At 39.9% G+C, this 22,549-nt stretch overlaps 1 protein-coding gene across 1 annotated transcript; it reads right to left on the bottom strand.

Moving 5' to 3' along the window:
• Positions 1 to 20,994: 20,994 nt before the first annotated feature.
• On the bottom strand, positions 20,995 to 21,912 carry LOC120470596 (olfactory receptor 51I2-like). Its single transcript, XM_039660175.2, has one exon. It carries the CDS (start codon positions 21,910 to 21,912, stop codon positions 20,995 to 20,997), a length of 918 nt encoding a protein of 305 aa, XP_039516109.2.
• Positions 21,913 to 22,549: the final 637 nt, after the last annotated feature.

Here is a 22,549-nt window from a genome sequence, read left to right as displayed (position 1 = left end):
AACAGCCGCCTACACCATCTGGGGCATATATACCATGGGAATTGACCTCATTAGTTTAGCTATTCATTAAGTAAAAAAATAAAAATAAAACAGAACTAGTGGTAATAGGTAATGGATGTATAAATTCTGGCATAAAACACAGGACATAAATTGTAAGTTGGCTGATTTTCAACCCGCTTTGAATTGTTACAGTGTTGGTAGTATACTGTATGTAAATGACCAATGTTTACTCTCTCTGGGTCGAGAAATTCCTGTTTTTGTTGTTGTTGTTTTTTTGTTTTTTTGTCAGTATGAACAGTGGGGTGACAAAGGGTTTAACAAATTAACAAAATCATTATTGTAGTACTTTGCTGTACTTATTATATGAGTAGGACTTTGTCTACTCTTTAAACAGCATTATGGTACAAATTGAACACTTCAACAGCCTTCTCACCTGTACTCGACAGCGTTTAGCTTAGGAAGAAGAAGATGTTCCTTGTTCCTCTTCCTTGAAAATTATTTTCCCCTCCATTTGGCCTAAAACACTGTTCCTAGCCGTCCACTTTGAAATGGAGACTACAAACACATAGGTTTTCTTATGAGAGTACTCTTTTATTGCGTAAAATAGCTTACGCTACGAGAAAAGCCCTTTTCTCGAGAATACTGCAGCCAAAAAATTCTCCTTAATTTTGCATTAATTTAAAGGGGTGATGAACTGAGAAATCAAATTTTCCTTGAGCTTTTGACATCTAAGAGTTCATCATATTATAAGAATATCCTGTAAGTTTCAGAACTGAAAATGTCCTTGTTAGTCCAATAAAAGCTTTTATTGACCCCAGCCTCTGAAAACGTTTTTAAAAGTGGGAAACTATGACGTCGAAGGGGTTAAAACACCACCCCCGCAGAAGAAGATCAACACCTACTTCAACCATGACATTAGGCTTGTTTGAGATGAGCAAATTCTGCGCAGAATCGATCACCGGTGATCAGCGCGAGATGCATGCCGGTTAGAAATGTGTCCGAGAACGGTCCGCCTGGCTCTGATGTCATGCCGACGTATGTAAAAAAACTCTCGCGAGCGCAAGGCGGAAGGGTCGGATTCTGCAGTCGCGCGCAGTTGCTCTCCACCGACTGCGCTGATCAAAAGCATGATGGGAAACGACTTGCTGACGACACAGCTTAACGCTCATTGGTTTAAACAACATGATGAAGGTATTCCATATTCATTAAGCTAAATTCTCCAAATCAAGGCCATGTTTTATTTTTTTTATTTTTTTTTTTCAAATTGAAACTGATATATATTGTGAATCTCTTAAACGGGTTAAAAATAAGAAAGCTATAGTCAGTAACTCAAATATACTAGGCCTACTCTAAAATGTTCAAGTGAAAAATAGCTCTCATTTTATAGATGATGAAGTTTGTAAGTCTGTCTATTTAAGCTAAGCTTATTTTGATTGATTTATTTATTTTATTATTAATTTGTCGCTGTGTAATAGGCCTATTTTTTTCACGAATTGTAGTGCTTGTAGGTAGGCTATGTTTGTAACTTGCATTCTAATAAAAAAGTAAAATAAATAAAAATAAAAGAACAACAGATGAATTCTTCAACAGATGACTCTTTTAAAATGTTTGATTTAAAACTGATACCATGTTACATATGGGTGAATAAACTCTCTGACAGTGCCATATGGGTTATATTTCATTTTTGTTAAAACAATAGGCTATATAAAAACACGTCTGTATTAAAGAGAAAAAAAAAGATTGATAAACACATATTTGGAATGTAATTAAATAACAAGTACTTTGGGTGTCTTGTTCATTATATTTATTTTAAAATTATATTTATAAAAGCAACAGAACTTAAATCACATCCAGTTTATTAGCAACACGTGCACGAGCGTGAATCCCGTTAATCCCGCGATATCCGCCTTTGATCTCACAGGTGTCTGATTCACTGCGAGAACCGAGATCTGTCCGGCTTTATTGCGCTTTTTTCACTCCTCCTCTAACTGCAGCCGCCTACTCTCGACTACATTTCAGAATCAGGCGAGGCGAGGCGCATCTCAAACAAGCCTTTTAACACGGCCGGTTTAGCCCCGCCCACCGATTCGCGCAGCACGCATAGCTAAGTAGCCTAACATACATGCCTACCTCGTGATGACAAACTGGATCGTTCTACCGAGCAATACAGAATATTGTGTGCAGTGCCTGGTTGTGGCAGAAGACAGTAACTGCATAAGCTTCCTCTGGATTCCAATAGGACTTCATGGATAAACTTTATTTTTAATGACGTTCCAGCTGATGAGGGTAAAACATCGTCGTCTGTTCGCTTCATTTCACTGAGGATTGTTTTGTAAAAAAGACTGGATTTGCAGACGATTAAGAGTAAAGAACGTGCTGTGCGGTCTATATTGGATCTGACAGGAATTGTGCAACAAACGGACTCTTGGTTGAACATGTATGGGCGAATCCGGTTGCCATTTGACAACATTGGACGTTTCCCCCCACGTACACCGACGGGTGAGTTAAACTCATTATAATATGTAAAACTGTTATCCACTCACAGCAGTGGGCGTTTATTTCCAAGTCTTCAGTGCGACACGCCCATAAAAAACGACCGTTTTTCAGGAAGGCTCACAACTTGGGTACAAAATAGCCTATTACTTATTCATTTTGATGTTTTTGAATGCAAAAACCAAGCGAACATCATAAGTTGACCTCAGACAACAATATAATAAAATTTTAAAAGCCAGTTCATGACCCCTTTAAAATGCATTGCTGCACAGAGCACACAGCAAAATCCCCAGTGTTAAATTAACACTGAGACGGAATTTTTAAGTCACCGTTATGGTGATTAGTGTTTGCTTTACTTGGGCTCTTGACCCTTAATTCATTAACCTTAATTCCAGGAAAAGGTGATCTGATGGTGATGGTTGGTGATGGTCTGATGGTTTTAACATAATCAGTATTTCACAATTATTTGACCTGAATCACTGAATTCATATAGATCCTAATTCTGATTTAGGCTTACTTTATTAGTTATAGCAGCAGTGACCTTGTTCACGTAATGACGTCAATTCAATCATCCCAGCGGATCAAAATACATTCAAATAAAAGCATTTGTAATCATAACTTGAGTTAAATAATAGTACTTATCGTCAATTTCTTACATTTTGCTAATGAACCCTATAGGCTACAGATGATGTGAAACAGATGTTTTACATGTCTTAAAGATCTAAAGTGAATAAACTGGTCTTCATCAATTTTATTTTATTCGTTATTAAATAAACTTGCATTTCGCCAAATTCGGTCCGAATTCGGAAATTGGCCAAAAGAAAGTTCGGTTCAGAAACAGTGCTATCCTGCATGCTCAGTATCTCCAGCTCATCGGTGTGCGGAAGAAACTCGGTTCTCAGTTCTCGGTTCTGTACTGGTGATTCGAGAACTGCTTACAACCAGTTCTTGACTCGAGAACTAGTCTGTGTGCTGAGCTGAGAACTGCTGAAACCACCAGCCTACAGTCGACAAAACTATTTGTGTTTCCAATCTTTAAAAATAATACAGTGAAAAGACAGTAATTATGTGATAAACATGTTTCCAACACATTTTATTTTGTTACACTTATTGATGTTCAACAAAATACTCAAGAAACATGCATTTCTTTCCTCTGAAAAAAATGCACACTTGCTGAGTTCATCAGCCCATCTGAACACGTCCAAAATAAATAGTTCTCGGTTGTACTGGTGATGCGAGAACCACTGTACCTGCACGTTCGCTAGTACGTGCATGCTCAGTATCAGCTGCTTGTGCTCATGACTTCAGCACAACATGTCTCAGTTCAGTTGACTGTTGGAGTTACTGGAGTAAAATATACTCCGGGATATTGGTTTATTTCGATTCGAAGGGACTGTCAAGCATGTCTGAAAGTGAGTAACTTTAGTAACTTGTGGATCAGCGCTGACGCAAGACGCGAACTCTTTTGAACAATTCAGTCTGATTTAGTATACTGGTTCGACTGGTTCACTAAAAAGAACTGGTTCAAAAGAACGATTCGTTCATGAACTGGCCATCACTATTTTGTATCATGTGATTCACGACGTTGTTGATGGTAGGCGAGTAGATAGTAAGAAGTGAATGACAAGTGACGAAAAAGGTGTTCTCTTTTTGGTTATATTTGAATAACTCTTGCTCAGAATGTGATATTATATTTTTAATTTTTTTTTCTTTTCTTTTTTTTTTTCTGGTGGATACTGTGACTTGTGTCATCAAGCAATATAATCAGCAGGTCCCCAGAGCAAACAGCACATGCATCACAGAGTTTTCAAAAACAGGATAAAAAAGGCCTATTTTATGTTTATCCTAATATTTTAAAAGCATACAATGCTATTTATGAAGTTTTTCAATCTGATTTAAAAAATGACACAAGATTTGAAACACTTGCACTTCCAGCCAAGAAATTCCTGTGCCCCCCACCATCCACTGTGCCTAGTGAAAGGGTGTTGAGTGAAATGGGCATGATTTGTGACCCCAAGAGGGGCCCACTGACTGGACACCATGCACACCAACCCTGCTTTCTCCATTACAATTTGAAGTTTCTTAACTTTAAATATTAAAATGGAACTAGATCTTGAACATGTTGAATTTTGTCCATCTCTTTATGGCCACCATGTAACCATCCTCAGATGGCTACAACAGCAGGACCATGTCACAAATCTTGAATCATTTCAAATTGGTTTTTTGAACATGACAATGAGTTGACTGTACTAAAATGGCCCCCACAGTCACCAGATCTCAATCTAATAGAACTTCTTTGGGATGTGGTGGAACGGGAGCTTCGTGCCCTGGATGTGCATCCCACAAATCTCCATCAACTGCAAGATGCTATCCTGTCAATATGGGCCAACATTTCTAAAGAATGCTTTCAGCACCTTGTTGAATCAATGAAGAACAAAGGCAGTTCTGAAGGCGAAAGGGGGTCAAACAAAGTATTATTATGGTGTTCCTAATAATCCTTTAGGTGAGTGTATATTTAAAGCAGTACGTAACAGTGTCAGAAATGTTCACAAACAATAGGCTAATAATCTCAGTTAATGTTAAATGATGTTGAATTAAATCTGTAGAAAGGTTTAAACAAATCAAGAGAAGATATTTTTTAAATACAGGTATAGTGGTTCTTCTTTAGCTCGTGGCTAAAAACTGAAATCATTATGCAACGGACCAAATTATGTAATCCACATGGGTCCCCATATGGCCTAATTTGACTAATAAACATGGTTGTTAAAGGTCATTATCTATGTTTCCACATGTTGCCTTAGTCCATATACCCAGAAGGCTTTTCTGTCCAGAGCTGCTCTCAGTGGGATAACAGAACAGACAATTATTTTGTAATGATAACACATTAATTAAACCCCACTGACCATACATTTACACCGACATCCCTTTGGGCTTATCATAGATTTTGGTGACCTCTAAAAAAACAAAAATCAATCATAAATATCTTTCAAGACAAAACCAAACACTATTCTAAATCATATTAAAAATATGTATGTAAAGTATGTTTAAGAAAAATGTCATTTAATATTGACATATTACTATGTTTTCTGAGAGCAAGTTTTGAATTATGCAATAATATGCAATGAACTAGTAATAAAAGCACACTGCACTCAGTAGTTACATTTAAACAAGGTTCTTCCTGTGTATAAAACTAACCCAAAATACAGTGCTGTGGATTTAAATGTATTTAATATATTTTTTGTATTTGTTGCTTTACTTCCACACATGACAGTTCATAAAATTTGCATTTTCATACATTTACACCATTTACCTTTTAAAAATAAAGTGAACAAGTAATGTTCAAAATATGCGCATTTAACACAACTTTACATTGTTTATTATACACATTTCATTGTTTTTTTGTTTGTTTGTTTTTTTCAAACTTGTAGGCTTATTTTCACAGACCGGGTTAAGAATAAGCCAGGATTAGGTCTTAGTTCAATTATACACCACCTAAAGGGACATGGTGGTGGAAACAAATTGGGAGAAAAATATATTTCTCACATCTTTTATGTTTCTCATATGGTTTGTCTTTTTTTCCTTGTGCCATGTGCTTTCCTTTCAATTGTCTAGCCATTTTATTATCCCATCTTGTTACAGAATAATTGATATATCTTCCCCAACTGCTTTGTTCGTTACCCTCTTTTGTTTGCTCCCTATTTAGGCTATGTCCACGTTAATCCAGGTCATGTCCACACTAATACGTTTTCGTTTGAAAGCGTATATTTTTCTCTCCGGTTTGGCCTTCCGTCCACACTGAGACAGCGTTTGAAGTAAAAGAAAATCGCTCAATTCTTCTGACTGGATAATTTTATTTAGCAAAATATGTCATGTGTCCAGGTTGCAGTCAGTCACCATAGGTTTGGTCAAATACGAAGAAAACATATACGTTTTCAAACGAAAATGTATTAGTGTGGACATGGCCATAGCCTCCCTGTGTTTGCAGTTCTGTGCTGGTTCATTGTCCATGTTTCTCTCGTGTTTCTTGTTCCTTCCTAAGACCTATCTTGTTTTCACTTCACTTTTGACCATTCCGTGACAGTAAAGCCTTGTTCACACTACATGATTTTAAAACGTCTAGCTGAACTGTGCGGTTCACACTATATGACTTGCTCTCAGTGAAATCAGGAGTGTTGTTTAGCTGTTCACACCACACAACACAACGTGATTGATCCACAACAGGAGGTAACTCACTACACGAGTTGACAATGCACTACATAGAGATACTATCACTTTCGTATGATAAAAGCAAATCATTTTTGACTCTAATGAGAGCTGTTTCAGTACTATGGTACGGTCTAAATCCTGAAAATAATCAAATAAATAACGAGTTGACAACAACTATTATTATTGACTAATATTAACTAATTATTATTGATTATTAATATTTCTAAAGAGCTGATTCGTTACAATTCATTGTTCATATAATTCTCAAGGGGATATATACCAGTTTGATTGTAACTGGACACCCAGCTTGGTGTGTATGTGTAAACAATGTTTAAGTCCTGAGGTTCTAGGAAGACATGCATTTAATTATTCAGATGATCCGGCATTCCACTTTGGGTTGCTAACTTATTGAGAATGAGGCTGCTAGCCTCTTTTCTCAGACAGTCTGTGAGTCCATGGTGATTATGCAATATATGAGCCCTGGGCACTTGCAACACTTTGGTGTTCTCCTAACGTAAGATATTATGAAGTACGAAAGAACCTCTTGTAAGAGAACATACTTGGTTACTAACAACCTCGGTTCTCTCCAGAAGAGGGAACAAGTGCTGCGTATCTTGCCATGTCTGCAACACGCTCTGGTTCGATTCGGCGATGAAAAACGTCTCGGTTACAGATGTAACCTTCTTTCCCTGAGTAGGAAACGGAGACGTTACGTTTGATGACGGAGAATGGGGGGTTTCGCATAGAAAGCCAATCCTCTTTGAGTATTTAAAAATGAGCCAATGGCATGAAAATGCCTTGGGGCTGCGGAATTTGCATACCGTATCTCCGCACCACCTTGTGGGTATAAAAGGAGGAAGCAGACACAACCGCAGTATGTCTTCGCTGAGGAGCCGAGACTGAACTCAGGCGTCTACCCAGCGGTACATCGGAAATGGCAGGAAGATATAACGTCTCCGTTCCCTACTCAGGGAACGGGGCACTTAAAACCCTACTCAGGGCACTTAAAACCCATCTGCAGGGCACTTAAAACCCTACTCAGGGAACGGGGGTTACATCCATAACCGAGACGTTCCCTTTCGTAGTCACTCCGAGTTACGTCGGAATGACGGAGAATGGGGGTCAGTGCCATCATGCCACCTTCACAGCTGTCTTCCAGTGCCCTGCGAAAGTCTGAACTCCTGTCAACTTAGCTTACGGACAAGGAGTCCTACTTCAACACAGGAATACCAAGGTACACTGGGGAGCATATCCCGGGAGGAATATGTCGCAGTACGCCTACCCATAGGGAGGACTTGAGAATACACATATGGCCCAGGGGGCTACATATGGGGGAACAGTGGAGTCACCAACCTTGGGGTGGCAGAAACTTAACTCCAGGAGTGGCATGGTGGCTTGCCGAGGAAGACACATGCTCAGAGAGGCTTACAGTGGAGAATACACATGTGACAGTTACCAGAGGGAACCATACACACGGAGGCACCTAGCCAACGTCCAGCGCAACGACACTGGCGCCAGCATCAGCAGTGCTGGAGGACTCAGGGCTTCAACGTAAGGCTCAGCTGAGGAAAATATCGCACTTATCCAGTCCGTGGAGTGGAATGGCGAGCAAGCGAAGACACCTGAGCGGGTCCAGTACTGGCCGGGTGAGCGAGGACGAGAGAGGACACGGGCTCCACACTGAGGTTATAGAATCTCGCGAATGTGTTAGGTGTCGCCCAGCCTGCAGCTCTGCAGATGTCTGCTAGCGAGGCGCCATGCGCTAGAGCCCAAGAGGAAGCCACACTCCGGGTTGAGTGGGCCGTCACACCAAGGGGGCACGGTCGACCTTGCTGCTGGTAAGCCAAAGCGATGGTGTCCACTATCTAGTGAGACAGTCGCTGCTTTGAGAGAGCCCTTCCCTTCTGGCTCCCACCATAACAGACAAAGAGCTGGTCTGAGGTCCTGAAACACCGCGTTCTGTCTACGTAAGACCGGAGGGCACGTACTGGACAGAGCAGTGCCAAGGCTGGGTCTGCCTCCTCCAGGGGCAGCGCTTGCAGGTTCACCACCTGGTCCCGGAAGGGAGTGGTGGGAACCTTGGGCACATATCCAGGCCGGAGTCTCAGGATCATGTGAGGGTAAGCCGGCCCGAATTCCAGGCACGCTTCGTCAACGGAGAATATATGCAGGTCCCCTACCCTCTTGATGGAGGCCATTGCAACCAGGAGCGCTGTCTTCATCAACAGGAACTTAATCTCAACTGATTGCAGAGGCTCGAAGGGAGGCCTCTGCAGGGCACTTAAAACCACTGAGAGGTCCCAAGAGGGTATGAGAGGAGGCCAAGGAGGATTCAGTCTCCTCGCTCGCCTCAGGAACCTGATGATCAGGTCGTGCTTCCCCAATGACTTACCTTCGACTGCTTCATGGCAATTGCAGCCATATACACTTTAAGGGTGGAGGGAGACAGCCTTCGTTCCAACCCTTCTTGCAGGAGATAAAGCACGACGCTGATTGGGCATCTCTGGGGGTCTTCTCGGCGAGAAGAGCACCAGTTGACGAAGAGGTTCCACTTCAACGCATAGACGTGTCTAGTGGACGACACTCTAGCGGAAGTGATGGTAGCCGCCACCGCTGGTGGCATGGTACTCAAACCTGCCTCTTACATCCAGGATCCACACGTGTGGCCTCCACAGATCGGGACGAAGGGTGCCACAGGGTGCCCCGTCTCTGAGAGAGGAGGTCCTTCCTCAGAGGAATTGGCCAACGAGGTGCTGTCGCGAGGAGTATTAGTTTGGAGAACCATGTCTTGGTGGGCCAATAAGGGGCTACCAACAAGACCTGCTCCTCGTCCTCCTTGATCTTGCACAGAGTCCGTGCAAGAAGGCTCACTGGGGGAAACGCATATTTGCGTAGACCCCGCAGCCAGCTGTGCGCCAGTGCATCTGTGCCGAGGGTGCCCTCGATCAGAGAGTAATACAGGGCGCAATGGGATGAGTCGGGGGAAGCGAACAGATCTATCTGTACTTCCCCGAACTGGTCCCAAATCAGCTTGACCGACCGAGGATGGAGTCGCCATTCGCCGGAGACAGGCCGGATCCGTGACAGCTCGGCTGCCAGGTTCCGTTGTCCTACAATGTAAATAGCACGAAGGGACCTCATGTGCTTCTGACTCCATAATAGGAGGTGGCGTGCGAGTTGCGACATCCGACGTGAACGCAGACCACTCTGACGGTTGATGTACGCTACTGTTGCGGTATTGTCTGAACGGACAAGTACGTGTTGACCCCTGAGCAGTGCTCGATAGTGGTGCAGGGCCAGGCGTACTGCCAGCAACTCGAGGCAATTGATGTGCATGAGGCGCTGGGGCCCTGTCCAGGACCCCACTGCGGCATGACCATTGCACGTGGCTCCCCAACCCGTGGCAGATGCATCTGTGGAGACAACAACATGCCTGGAAACTCGCTGGAGAGGGACACCTGCCATTAAGAACCTGAGGTTCGTCCACGGGAAGAAGGTCTGACGGCAGGTCGGAGTTACTGGAACTCTGAGTGTACCGCGATGCCATGCCCACCTCGGGACTCGATCGCGAAGCCACAGCTGAAGCGGTTTCATATGAAGCAGTCCGAGCGGCGTCACCGCGGCTGCGGATGCCATATGCCCTAGGAGCCTCTGAAAGAGTTTCAGTTGACGAACTGTCGAAGACAAGTCAGCAGTGAGTGCGCGCGCTCGCTCGTGAGCTGCGCGGATATGGCGACCGAGTCTATCTCCATGCCGAGAAAAGAGATCCTCTGCACGGGGCAAAGTTTGCTCTTCTCCCGATTGACCCGAAGGCCCAGACGGCTCAGGTGCCGTAGCACAAGGTCTCTGTGTTCGCAAACCTGCTCTCGAGAGTGTGCTAGGATAAGCCAATCGTCGAGGTAGTTCAGGATGTGAACCCCGTGTTCTCGAAGGGGAACAAGGGCTGCCTGGACAATCTTCGTAAAGACGCGAGGAGACAGAGCTAAGCCGAATGGGAGAACCGTGTACTGATTAGGGCTGGGCAAAAAAATAGATTTTTCGATTAATCGTTTTTTAAAATGTGGTCGATTCAAAATCGACTCTCAACGGCCGGAATCGATTTTTTCCATATAAAGGGCTCGCGGACGCGGTGCTGCATCTTCTCGTCTCTCTGCACTAGGCAAGCGCCAAGCGCTGCAGCTGTCGATACACACTCGCGTTTAGGAGTCGGGACACGACGGAATATTCACTTGCACAATCGGGCCAGCATTGCATCGTAACCTATGATCGTAACTAACATTTATCATTCATTTGCTCAAGCAATGTTAAACCATCCCGTGCTCGCGCACTCTCAGAGATTTCTTTCACTGCGTGCACAGCCTAAATCCGCCTCACAAACAGCTCGCCAGAAACAAAAGTTTTATCCCTGGATTATATCGCTTTAACAGTTAAAACACGCAACATTATGTCAAAACTCTGGTCTTGGTGAGTAACCTCGTAAAGACAGTCGGTAATGTCTTAAATTAGCATTAAACGCGTGTGACAGAAAGTTAATGAAACAGTAATGGATCCGCGCACTAGTTCTTAAAGTGAACGTCATTAATTCTGTTGTCATAACAGAATATAGTATTAATTCTAAGCAATCAGAATTAATAGCCTTTGTATTTAATTCAGTCTGGACTAAAAAGACTATCCAGTGTTATTTTACATTGGATTACTTTATTCAGTTTCTGTAGTATATCTGACATACCCAAAAAACTACCCCAAAATGTCTCTTAATTTTTGTCTTTATTCTATTGTATTTATTTGTGCTACTTTTTTCAATTTAATTCAAAGATTGAAATCAAGCATCCATACATAAACTCTTAACAAAAAAAATACATTAACATTTAGGTAAGATCAATGTAAATTTTTTTTAAATATTTATATATTTATCTATCTTAAACATAAAATAACATGATACTGTTTGATCAAGCTGTGCGACTGTTCTGTGCGACTGTGCGACTCTTTTTTGCATATTGCATCAAAATCTTTGTATGCATTTAGTGTACCTAAAATAAAAAGTGTTTTATATAGGTTTATGGCTCTTAATTTTCTTGTATTAATTAACCACTAGTAAACTTATGTCCACTGTTCTTTTTTATAAATTATAAATATAGGATTTTTATTACATCTTCATTATAGTTGAATCGAGAATCAAATCAGGAATCGAGAATCGAAAATCGAATCGAGAATCGAAATCGAATCGAACTGAGAGATTGCGAATCGAAATCGAATCGAAATCGAAATGTGAATCGATACCCAGCCCTAGTACTGATGTGCCTCTCCCTCGAAAGCAAACCGAAGAAACGGTCTGTGTCGAGGTAAGATGGAGACATGAAAGTACGCGTCCTTCAGGTCTATCGATGCAAACCAATCCTCTAGCCGGACAACTTTCTAATTGACACTCATTAGCTAGGACCCACTGAAAGTCAGATATGTTTGTTTGAATGTAGAGAAAATCTCAGAATTTTGCCAGTCTCTCAGTGTCTCTCTGTGTGAGTGAGAGGAGGGGCGCCTGTCAGGTTAATTTTAACCCTTTATTTGCTGTGTGCGACTTCTCTGGCATTTTCGAGGGCCTTAACATCCTCTAAAACTCTTGAAACTTTGCACACAGGTCAGAACCCATGGCCATCAGGGCCGGGCTGAAGCTGGTAACCGGGCGTGGCAGGGCGGCTCGACAGCGCCCCCTGGACTGGGATTCGAACATTTGTCCATAAATCAAACACACTTGCATGAATTAATATGAAACTCGGTACAATTAAAGATCACATCAGGCCAAACAACTTTCGTGCTCTAAGTTTTACGACAGTTCAAATGGAAGTTGGGAATTATGGGTTGTTTGAATAATTCTCCTAGGAGAAATACATCAAATTACAACGCATGTGTTTACCAATCACAACCAAACTCGGTGTGCATGAAGTCAAGACATTGAGGATGCTCAATTCCGGACGTATTTTTGATATCTCAAACGGTCTGGCCGTGGCGAGGAAATGAATTTTATAACTAAAAAAGGACACATAAAGTGTATTATAACTTTGCTCATTTTACCTACAGTTACAAAACTTTCCACGTATATTGTTCTCGTCAAGCCGATCAACTTTCCAATTTAAAGTCATTCGCTCTGAGCAACAGAAAGTCAGATATTGTAGTTTGAATGGATTTATTTCCCCTGCGATTCACTCTCTCTCTCTCTCTCTCTCTCTCTCTCTCTCTCTCTCTCTCTCTCTCTCTCTCTCTCTCTCTGTGTGTGTGGGTGTGTGTGTCTGTGTGGGGAGGGGAGGGCTGTTGTCTGTGTTTATGTGTGTGTGTGTGTGTGTGTGTGTGTGTGTGTGTGTGGGGAGGGGAGGGCTGTTGTCTGTGTTTATGTATGTGTGTGCCAGGCATATAACCCACATCTTTTAAATGTATAGTTTGCTTTAAATAAAAGTAAGATTGTATTTGTAATTGAAGCTGAATGAATTTAAAATTCTTGTGCTATATTTCAATATATTTGTTTTCCTTAAGATTTTAAAACACTAACTTCATTCTTATCTGAATTACAAATATTTGTTTCTGTATAAAATAATACTCTGACTAAAAACACATTTGATGTTTCTTTTTGTATTTTTATTTACATGTATTTATGTATGTGTGTGTGTGTGTGTGTGTATAAAGTGCAGAGTTTTTTTTAGCTAAAGTAGAATTTCTATAACTATGTGTTGAACTAATAAATCACTCTTGTGTGTGTTAAACACAATCTTCTTAATACAGACAACTTCATTATAAAGATAAATAACAAATCCAAAAAAATATATGATTATAATCTATGACAAAAAAAGCCACTACAAACTATATTAGTGGTAAATACACATTGCTCTTTGTATTGTTGTAAAATACATTCATGGAAAAAAAAGATAACAAAAATCAAAAAGATAAATTATTTTAGATAGAGCCATGGTATGGCTGCTATAAAATTGAGACAACATGTTTTAAATGTATAGCAGAGATGTTAAATGAGGCAGCAACATACAAACTTTCTAGAACAACATGGACCTGAATAGCTGGTTTTTATGGAGGACAGTGAAGAGGAAGAGGGTGCAAATCAAACAGCTCATTCTCAGACTACACAGCAAACAGCTTAAGTTTTTAGTGCTTTGTTTGAGGTTTTTAGTGCTCTGTCCTATCTATTATCAACATATAATAGATAGAACAGAACAAGAAAGGCAATTAATAATCTGTCATTGCGTCACTGTATTATGATATGAAAGGCTCAGTACAGTGTGGCACAAAACGCTTATGCGCATCCCGAGTGGAGAATGATGCGCTTAAAGCCACATGGAGTTACAGCGCACAGCGCATCGAGTCCGCATTGATGCAAGCTCTACAATACACTTCTTTTCGACAGTCAAAGCGGGGGTTACGTTTTTGCACGTCGTACAGAATAACCCTAAAGGCACCAAGGTGGCGGTGCCACCGGCTTTATATTAAATATTAATATAGCTGTGAGCAGGGATAAAGGGCCAAAGCCGGCGGTACCACCATCCCGGTGCCTTTAGGTAACTAAAGGCATCGGGGTTGCGGTGCCACCGGCTTGGGCCCGCAATCGCTGCTCGCAGCTATATTAATGGTTAATATTGCCCGCAACCCACTGCACACTGGAGGCAGAGTTGGGTCGGAACAACAATGGTGAGAAAACTAAAACACCAGAAACGTTTAATGCTTGAATATATATATATATATATATATATACAGTATATACTGTATATATATATATATATATATATAGCAAGTGAAGGTCTCAAAAATTTAAGTGGATTTTCAACAATAACAGTATAACGTCAACCTACTGTGCTCTTTCCACGAGCCTGAGGCCTATTTTGAAATGAGCAGGTTGGATTTACCCAACACTGGCCTGTGCTATATAGAGTTGTCTCAAAAAGGTGCATAGATTTAGAATAAGAAGGTTTTATTTTAGAAAAAAAGTACATGAGTATTCCTTTTAATAGGCATGTATTAACAGCATTAAATGCATCAAAAACATTTTCTACAACATGTTTCAGAAATTATAAATTGTGCTTAAAACTGTAAAGTTTGTGTTTAAAAAAAAAACCCTGATCATTCAATTGACAAGCAATAAGTATATAGTTTGCGAATGCCTATGCTACGAAACAATATAAAGCAGTTACACAACAAAAGCACTCTGTAAAGGGCATCTATGTAGACATAAGCCACTGGTTCTGATCTGTGTAAGATAAATAAATAAATGCAGATAAAACTTTTTTTGACAACTGAAGGGCAGTAGGTAATAATACAGTGAGCTATATTGTATTTGTCAGTGCACTTCTGAGCAAATTATGTAAACCTCAAAACTGCTCAGCAACCCTTAGACTGTCAAAATTACAAAGCACTTACACTGCATTTACATATAACGGGCTAATGTTTTATGCACATTAAGTTTTAGATGATAGCAGAAAACAGTATATTGTCATTTATTTGTTTTACCATTTACAAATAAGTTCATTGCAAGTTTCCTCAGAGATAGATAGCACAAAGAACTTGTTCCACAGATTCCAGAAGCTACCTTAAGTGTCACTTACAACAATTCTTTTAATTATGTTCTCCCTTATTTTTTGAGTTTTCACTCCATATATGATTGGATTTATAATTGGGGACAGAATAAGAACATACAATGATAGTATGACACGAACAGTGTAAGGCACATGACGCATATTGAATCGACTTTGGAACAATTCAAAGCAAACACCGATTAAAAAGTTTAGTAGTGCTGTTAAGTGCGGGATACATGTGCTGAATTTAACTCGACCTCCTTTTGACAACTTCAAGCAGATAAAGATGATCCTCACATAAGTGTAGAAAATTGTGACAACCAGCAGGGAGGTAAGGGACATCATAAATACACCATATATATTGTTACTTAAAGTGTCAGAACATGCTAGTTTCACCACAGAAAAATTATCACAGTAGACTTTTTCAATTATTACTCCACAAATGTAAAGATTCGCTGTAATTGAGATGGTGACAGTTGATCGCAAAAATGGCAAAAGCCAAGAAACTGCAACACCTATTGCCACTTTTTTAGGGGTGATTATTTTTGCATATTCTAAAGGATAGCATATAGATATATATCGATCATAAGCCATAACTGTTAAGTTTGTTAGGTCACAGCCACCATAGGTAAATAAACTAAAGATTTGCACAAGGCAATCAAGCCATGTTATTTGATAGTTTTCTGTAATAATTTTAGTCAAAATAAAAGGTGTAACAGCAGATCCGCCATATAAATTAATACATGCCAAATTGCAAATAAAGATGTACATTGGCTTATGTAGCCCTCTTTCAACACATATTACATAGATGAGTACACTGTTAGAAATGATCATGACTGGGTATAGTAAAGATAGCACAACCACAAAAATATATCTCTGGCCATATATTCCTCTGTATCCATCCAGTAAGAAAGAAATATTTTTCATGATAGCTTGATTTCCTAAATGAAGAGAAAAAAATAGAGGAGAAGGAAGCTTAGAGAAAAGAAAAGCTATTTTCATTTTTTTTTTTACATATCATTCTGCACAAAATGTCAATGTGCATCTCAATACAATACGCTGTATACAATAAATAAATCAAAATATAACTTCAAATATATCTTGCTTAAAATATGAAATAAAAAAGTGGCTTATGAATCGAGTAACACAAAATAACATATTGACAATATTTCTTTAAAAATTAATTAAATGTACCTTGTAATTTTAGTGTATTTGTATATTTCCACTGTTTATGCAGAACAACTGCCTTCAACCTGAAACAGCTCTATTTATACTATGGGAGCTGGGGAACAAGTGTTATGCAAATCTGTGATGATGACTAGATCACAAAAAAAAAAAAACCTTTTATTCATGTAATGCATCATTACATTTGCTCTCCTCATCATCAACTTATTCCAATGATTAAGGGAAATAAGCTTTGTCAAACATGTGTGTAGTTTTGCTGAATGTTTGGAATGAATTTGAAAACACACAAAAAGCAACAATACAAAAATAAACCCTACTGTAACAGAGAATGCAAAAATGAAAATAGTACCCTGTAAAAATGTAACATTAACATATTTCTATCCAAAGCGACTTATAATTGAGGAAAGCAACAGAAGCAATCAAATCAACAATAGGGCAACAATATGCAAGTGCCATGACCGGTCACTCACTGTAACAAATTGCTGTAAAATCCGCTGATCAACGAAAAACCAAGCCTCATAGTCATTCCAGTCACGTGAATGTTTGACTTTGCTTGTCAGAATGTTTGAACCCAGATACTCTACAGGTTTTTGTAAGTTTAAGTCCATTTACTAACTTTATTTATTTATTTATTTATTTATAAATAAGCCTATATAGCCTGCAGGGGGGGGGGGAGGGGGGCTGCACCTAAAAGATATATTTTTTTAACCTAGTTTTTTGTAATCCTTAAAAAAAATCTGTGTTTAGAAAAGGAATTTTGATGTTCCCCACGCAAATTATTGTCCCATATGCGATTTTTTTTGTATCATCTTTTGTGTCCGTGCTTGGTTTTTGCCTGCGGAAAAGAAGAATCAGAACAATACATCCTACAGACACAATCTACCCCATCTTGATTAGATGATCTAGACGTGGCTCAGGACCAAGGGGTTTTCCCCAAGGGGAAATCCGCTCCGCAAGATCAGGGTCACGCGACGGGGTCTCCGTGCCCTGGCTATGTGGAAAGAACCTTGGTTCCTGCCCCAGGGGAAACTTCTTTCTTTGAGGGCAATTTATATCCCAGGATATTTAAATCAGGTAGCGGACATCCTGTCGAGGCAGGGGCCGAGGCCCGGGGAGTGGAGACTTCACCCCGAGGTGGTGGAGCTCCTATGGAGACATTTTGTTAGTGTCGAGGTAGACCTATTTGCATCCAGGGAAACATCACACTGCCCGCTGTGGTTCTCTCTTAATCCACCAGCCCCTCTGGGGTTGGATGCGATGGTACAGGAGTAGTCAAGGTCACCCCTGTATGCATTTCCCCCGATTGCTCTGCTCCCAGGAGTTCTGGAGAGGGTTCGCCGAGACGGGGTCGGTCTACTGTTAGTATCCCCGTATTGGCCGGCCCGAGTATGGTTTGCGGACCTAATTTCTCTCCTCGACAATTCTCCTCTGGAGATTCCGATCAGGAGGGACCTTCTATCTCAAGCATGCGGGTCAATACTTCACCCCCGCCCAGATCTATGGAGGTTGTGGGCTTGGCCTCTGAGGGGGCCCAGCTCATAGAATCAGTTCTCTAGACTGAGGTCGTGGAGACCATCCTCCAATCCAGAGCTCCGTCCACAAGGAGATTATATGCCGTGAGGTGGAAATTGTTCACCTCTTGGTGTGGAGAACACCAGTTGGACCCAGTTAACTGCCCCGGTGTTGGCAGTGCTGGATTTCCTTCAGGAGCATTTCTCCACAGGGTTATCCCACTTCACACTAAAGGTGTATGTGGCGGCCTTATTTGCTTACCACGTCCCTTTGAGTGGAGCTTCTCTCGGGAAACACCCACTTGTAATTCGTTTCCTTCGTGGTATCCTGAGGCTGAGGCCAGCAGTGCGCATGAGGGTGCCAACTTGGGACCTAGCGGTGGTTCTAGAAGGGCTCTGTCTAGCACCTTTTGAGCCCATTGAAGAGGTTCCTGAGAAGTTTGTCACTCTAAAGACTACCTTTCTGCTAGCAATATCTTCCCTAAAGAGAATAGGAGATGTTCAAGCTTTGTCGGTTTCTCCCTCGTGTCTGGAGTTTTCTCCTGGTATGGCAAAGGCTTTCCTCCTCCCTAGACCAGGATATGTTCCTAAGGTTCCAACTAATGTTGTTAGACCTATTGTGCTGCAGGCTTTCTGTCCTCCTCCATTTGTCATGTCAGACCAAGAGAAACTAAATCTGCTTTGCCCGGTGAGGGCTTTAGACGCTTACGTCCACAGAGCTGCCCTGTGGAGGAAATCTGAACAGTTATTTGTCTGTTTTGGACCTCCTAAGAAAGGTTGTCCCGTGTCTAAGCAGAGGTTGAGTAAGTGGGTGGTCGAGGCCATCTCACTTGCATATGAGTCCTCCGGTCAGCCTTCTCCCTTGACTGTCCGGGCTCATTCAACCAGGGGTATGGCTGCCTCTAAGGCGTTTTTGTCAGGAGTTCCTATTAATGACATTTGTGATGCGGCAGGATAGTCATCACCGCACACATTTGTAAAATTTTGTCATCTTGACTTTAGCTCCACTCCAGGGGCGCAGGTGCTTTCTTCAGAATGTGCGCTCTGATTTCATAAAACGGACACCTGCTCGCATGGCAGCGTTGGTGTTAGCGTTCCCATAGTGGTTACACACAGCTTTAAGTTCCCTGAATGGGAACGTCTCTGGTTACGCATGTAACCTTAGTTCCCTGAAGGGAACGGGACGTTGCGTGTCCATACCATACTCCCAGCATGCCCGTGAGCACTTGCTTCAGTCTTATCAGAAGATGTCGTGCTTGTGTTTTCCTGGTCGATACGTCACCCCACCTATGACGTTCCGTCTTGCAATTGGACTGATTTCATACGTGCTTCATGACGCATTCACGCAGGGGCGTTCCCATCTCGTTCCCTTCAGGGAACTAAGGATACATGTGTAACCAGAGACGTTTTATTGCTGTTAAAATACATTTTGTGGGTGTGTCTATTTATCTTACACTGTTAAACCCTCTCAAACCCACAGGAAAATTCACACTACAAAGCACAAAAATTAACATTGACGCAGTGTTGCAATGAGATAATTAAGTGAATATGTAAGTTATTGTTGATCATTAGTGATGAACACCTGTTGTTAACAAGCAGAATCACCAAGGAAAGAGTAACACAAGAACAGAAAATAGAGAAACACAAGAACTACAACTGAATTCCAGCTATTACACATAACCAGTATGACTTTATTTCTTTCATTAATCTACAGAAGATGTGATTGCTTTAATTGGGATTGCTTTAGTGATTGCTGACCCTTGACTTTTTAGCATTAGCCATTAGCTATGTTTTTCGCAAGCTACGCATGTGCATAGACACATGGTTTGTAAGTCCAGTTTGTTCGAATGACAAAATCATAATTTACTGTTCACTCCTTAATCTCATTCAGAGTTTAATTCCGTTTCAAAAAAGTGTTATATTACCGCTACTGGGAAGGAGCACAGTAGTGAGTCACAATGATGATTTTTATTTATTGTTTTACATATCATGCAAAACCAATGAAACAGAGCTACATTGTCTTGTAGAAACACAGATATATATACTGTGTGTATATATATATATATATATATATATATACTGTATATATATATATATATATATATATATATTCAGCATGTCTCTCAACAATGGTGGCAATATTAATTAATTAATTAATTAATTTGTTTATTTATTTATTTATTTATTTATGCAGCAGTGTATGCAGGAAGTTTTATACTATCCTGGAACCCAGGATGCATTGTGACGTTAAACTTTTATGTTGTCACCATTGTTAAGATTCATTTACTGATTGTTGATGACTGTGTGTGTCTGAGTCAGTTAGGAGGTCAGAATATTTTAGAGCACTATATGATTTCAATATTCTCCAGAATAAATGTTTACAGTAACATTGCTGGATTTTTTGATGAAGATTAACAGATATATGATAAATGTTAAATACCCATTAATTTAAATCTTATATACAGAATAGAATCAGACATGTCTAGGATGATTATGGCATTATCACAACATCCAAAACCACCTTATAAACTTCTATTTGCTTTATATATTCACACTTAGTCAGAGATAAACTAATGTTGAAAAATCAAGGGAAAAATGTATAAACTGCTTTTTAATGTCTATTAATGCTTTATGAATGATGAATTAATGGTTTACTCATACTTAACTAATTATTATTAGCGTGTAGTTATTATAAAGTGTTACCGTCAGTTGTAGTTTCTCTGTTTTCTGTTCTTGTTTTTTGTCCTTCAGTGATTCTGCTTATCAGGTGTTCATCAGTTTCTCAATTAACTCACTTCTCATTCAAGTGGACTGTTTTAGTGAACTAATGTAGGGAATAGTGAATGAAGGTATAGGGTATGATTTTGAGCATAGCAGTGTTAATTCACAGGCTTCTTCTTGTAGGTTTTTTTCTCGAAAATGAGAAATATCCAGAATGCATTGTTTTCTAAAGTAGATTACTGTTTTAATGGAAAATGGTAACTAATAAACCTTTTTTTTTTCAGCAAGGGTTAACAATGTAGAGAAATCATTTACCTGGATCCATTTATAAAACGGAGAATTGTTTTGCGAATATCAGGCAGGTTTAAAGCATAAACAAGAGGGTTCAGGATGGGTGCTATAACAAGAAATTCAAGTGAAATTAAAACTGACAGCCATATAGGAAGTTCTAAGGTGACAACTCGACTCAAAGTGACCTCAGAAATAATAGCAATTGAGAAATTCAAAAGGACCACTATGTGTGGAATACAAGTTTGATAAGCTTTGCCTTTGAACTGTGATGAGCTTCTTTGACATACAATAAGAATTTTTACATAAGAATATAATATTAAACTTAAAGGAATAATTACAGTTGTGATCAATATAAAAAAACCCATGACATTATTTACAGCAGTGTTTGCACAAGACAGTTTGACCATTTCAAAGTTGTGGCAGTACACCTTAAACAATTTGTTACCACACAATGTCAGTCTGGAAGTCAAAATACCAGTAATACCAAGAGAAATCATTGGATAAGTCAAGTTTATAACTATCAAAACAGTTAGAAACCTTGGTGTAATTATGTTGTGGTATTGCAAAGGTTTACTGATTGCAACGAATCTATCAAATGCCATTAACATTAATATTGTATTCTCATTTGCTGCATACGTGAAAATGACATAAGACTGTAAGATACATGCTTCACGGGAGATTGAGTGTGTATCAGACAGCAAGTCTGTCAATGCTCTTGGGAAAAAGCCAGCTGTTCCAAACACAGAGTTGACAGACAAACAAGAAATCAGAATGTACATGGGCTGGTGTAAAGTCCTTTCCAGATAAATTGCAAGCATAATAATGACATTAAAAAGTGTGATAGCACAGTATAGAATAAATCCCAAACTGAAGAAAGCATATCGAATGAACCCAAGATTTTCAAATAACATGAAGTAAAAATATGTTCCATTTTCCATTTTCTGATAAGCAAAGGTAACCTTCATTCACCTGAGTTAAGACAACAGACAAAGATCTTATGATTTATACACATTTTAAAAACATGACATGAGCAATATGTTATGCATATGATTATATTTTATTCTACATTTACAGATTCAGTAAGATTAAATTTATTAGTTTGTGATTAGTTAGTATGTGATATATTGTCAGTTTAAAAGTATATTCAAAGATTCAACAACTTTAATCTATTTTTTTCAATCAATATCAGAAAAAAATGCAATCAGTATCCTAAAAAAGACATTGTACAATTTTAATACCTTCTCTAATGCACCTTGAAATGACCACCAATGCTTACTCATTTATTGTGAATGACTGAGTTACCAGCACACGTTGCTTTTTTATACGTCTACTGTAACATGTCTCAGGAGCCTCTGCTGGCTCATTTTGCATAAAGGACACAAAACCTTATTGATTTGACTTCCCTTCAACACATAATAATATTTAATCATTTCTGAACATTGACTCTCAAACTTTATTCGCCTTTTTATCCTGTTTTCTCAATAGAATTCATAAAAGTTTAGAAAAGAAAAGCAGTTTATAGGGGCACATTCAACAGTGTTGTTGCCAGTAGTTTACTGTAATATATATAGATTA

Source organism: Pimephales promelas, chromosome 16 (assembly GCF_988280905.1).
Source record: "Pimephales promelas chromosome 16, fPimPro1.hap1.1, whole genome shotgun sequence".
Taxonomy (NCBI): domain Eukaryota; kingdom Metazoa; phylum Chordata; class Actinopteri; order Cypriniformes; family Leuciscidae; genus Pimephales; species Pimephales promelas.
Note: the sequence above shows the minus strand (reverse complement) of the source record. Positions and strands in the feature narration are given on the sequence as shown.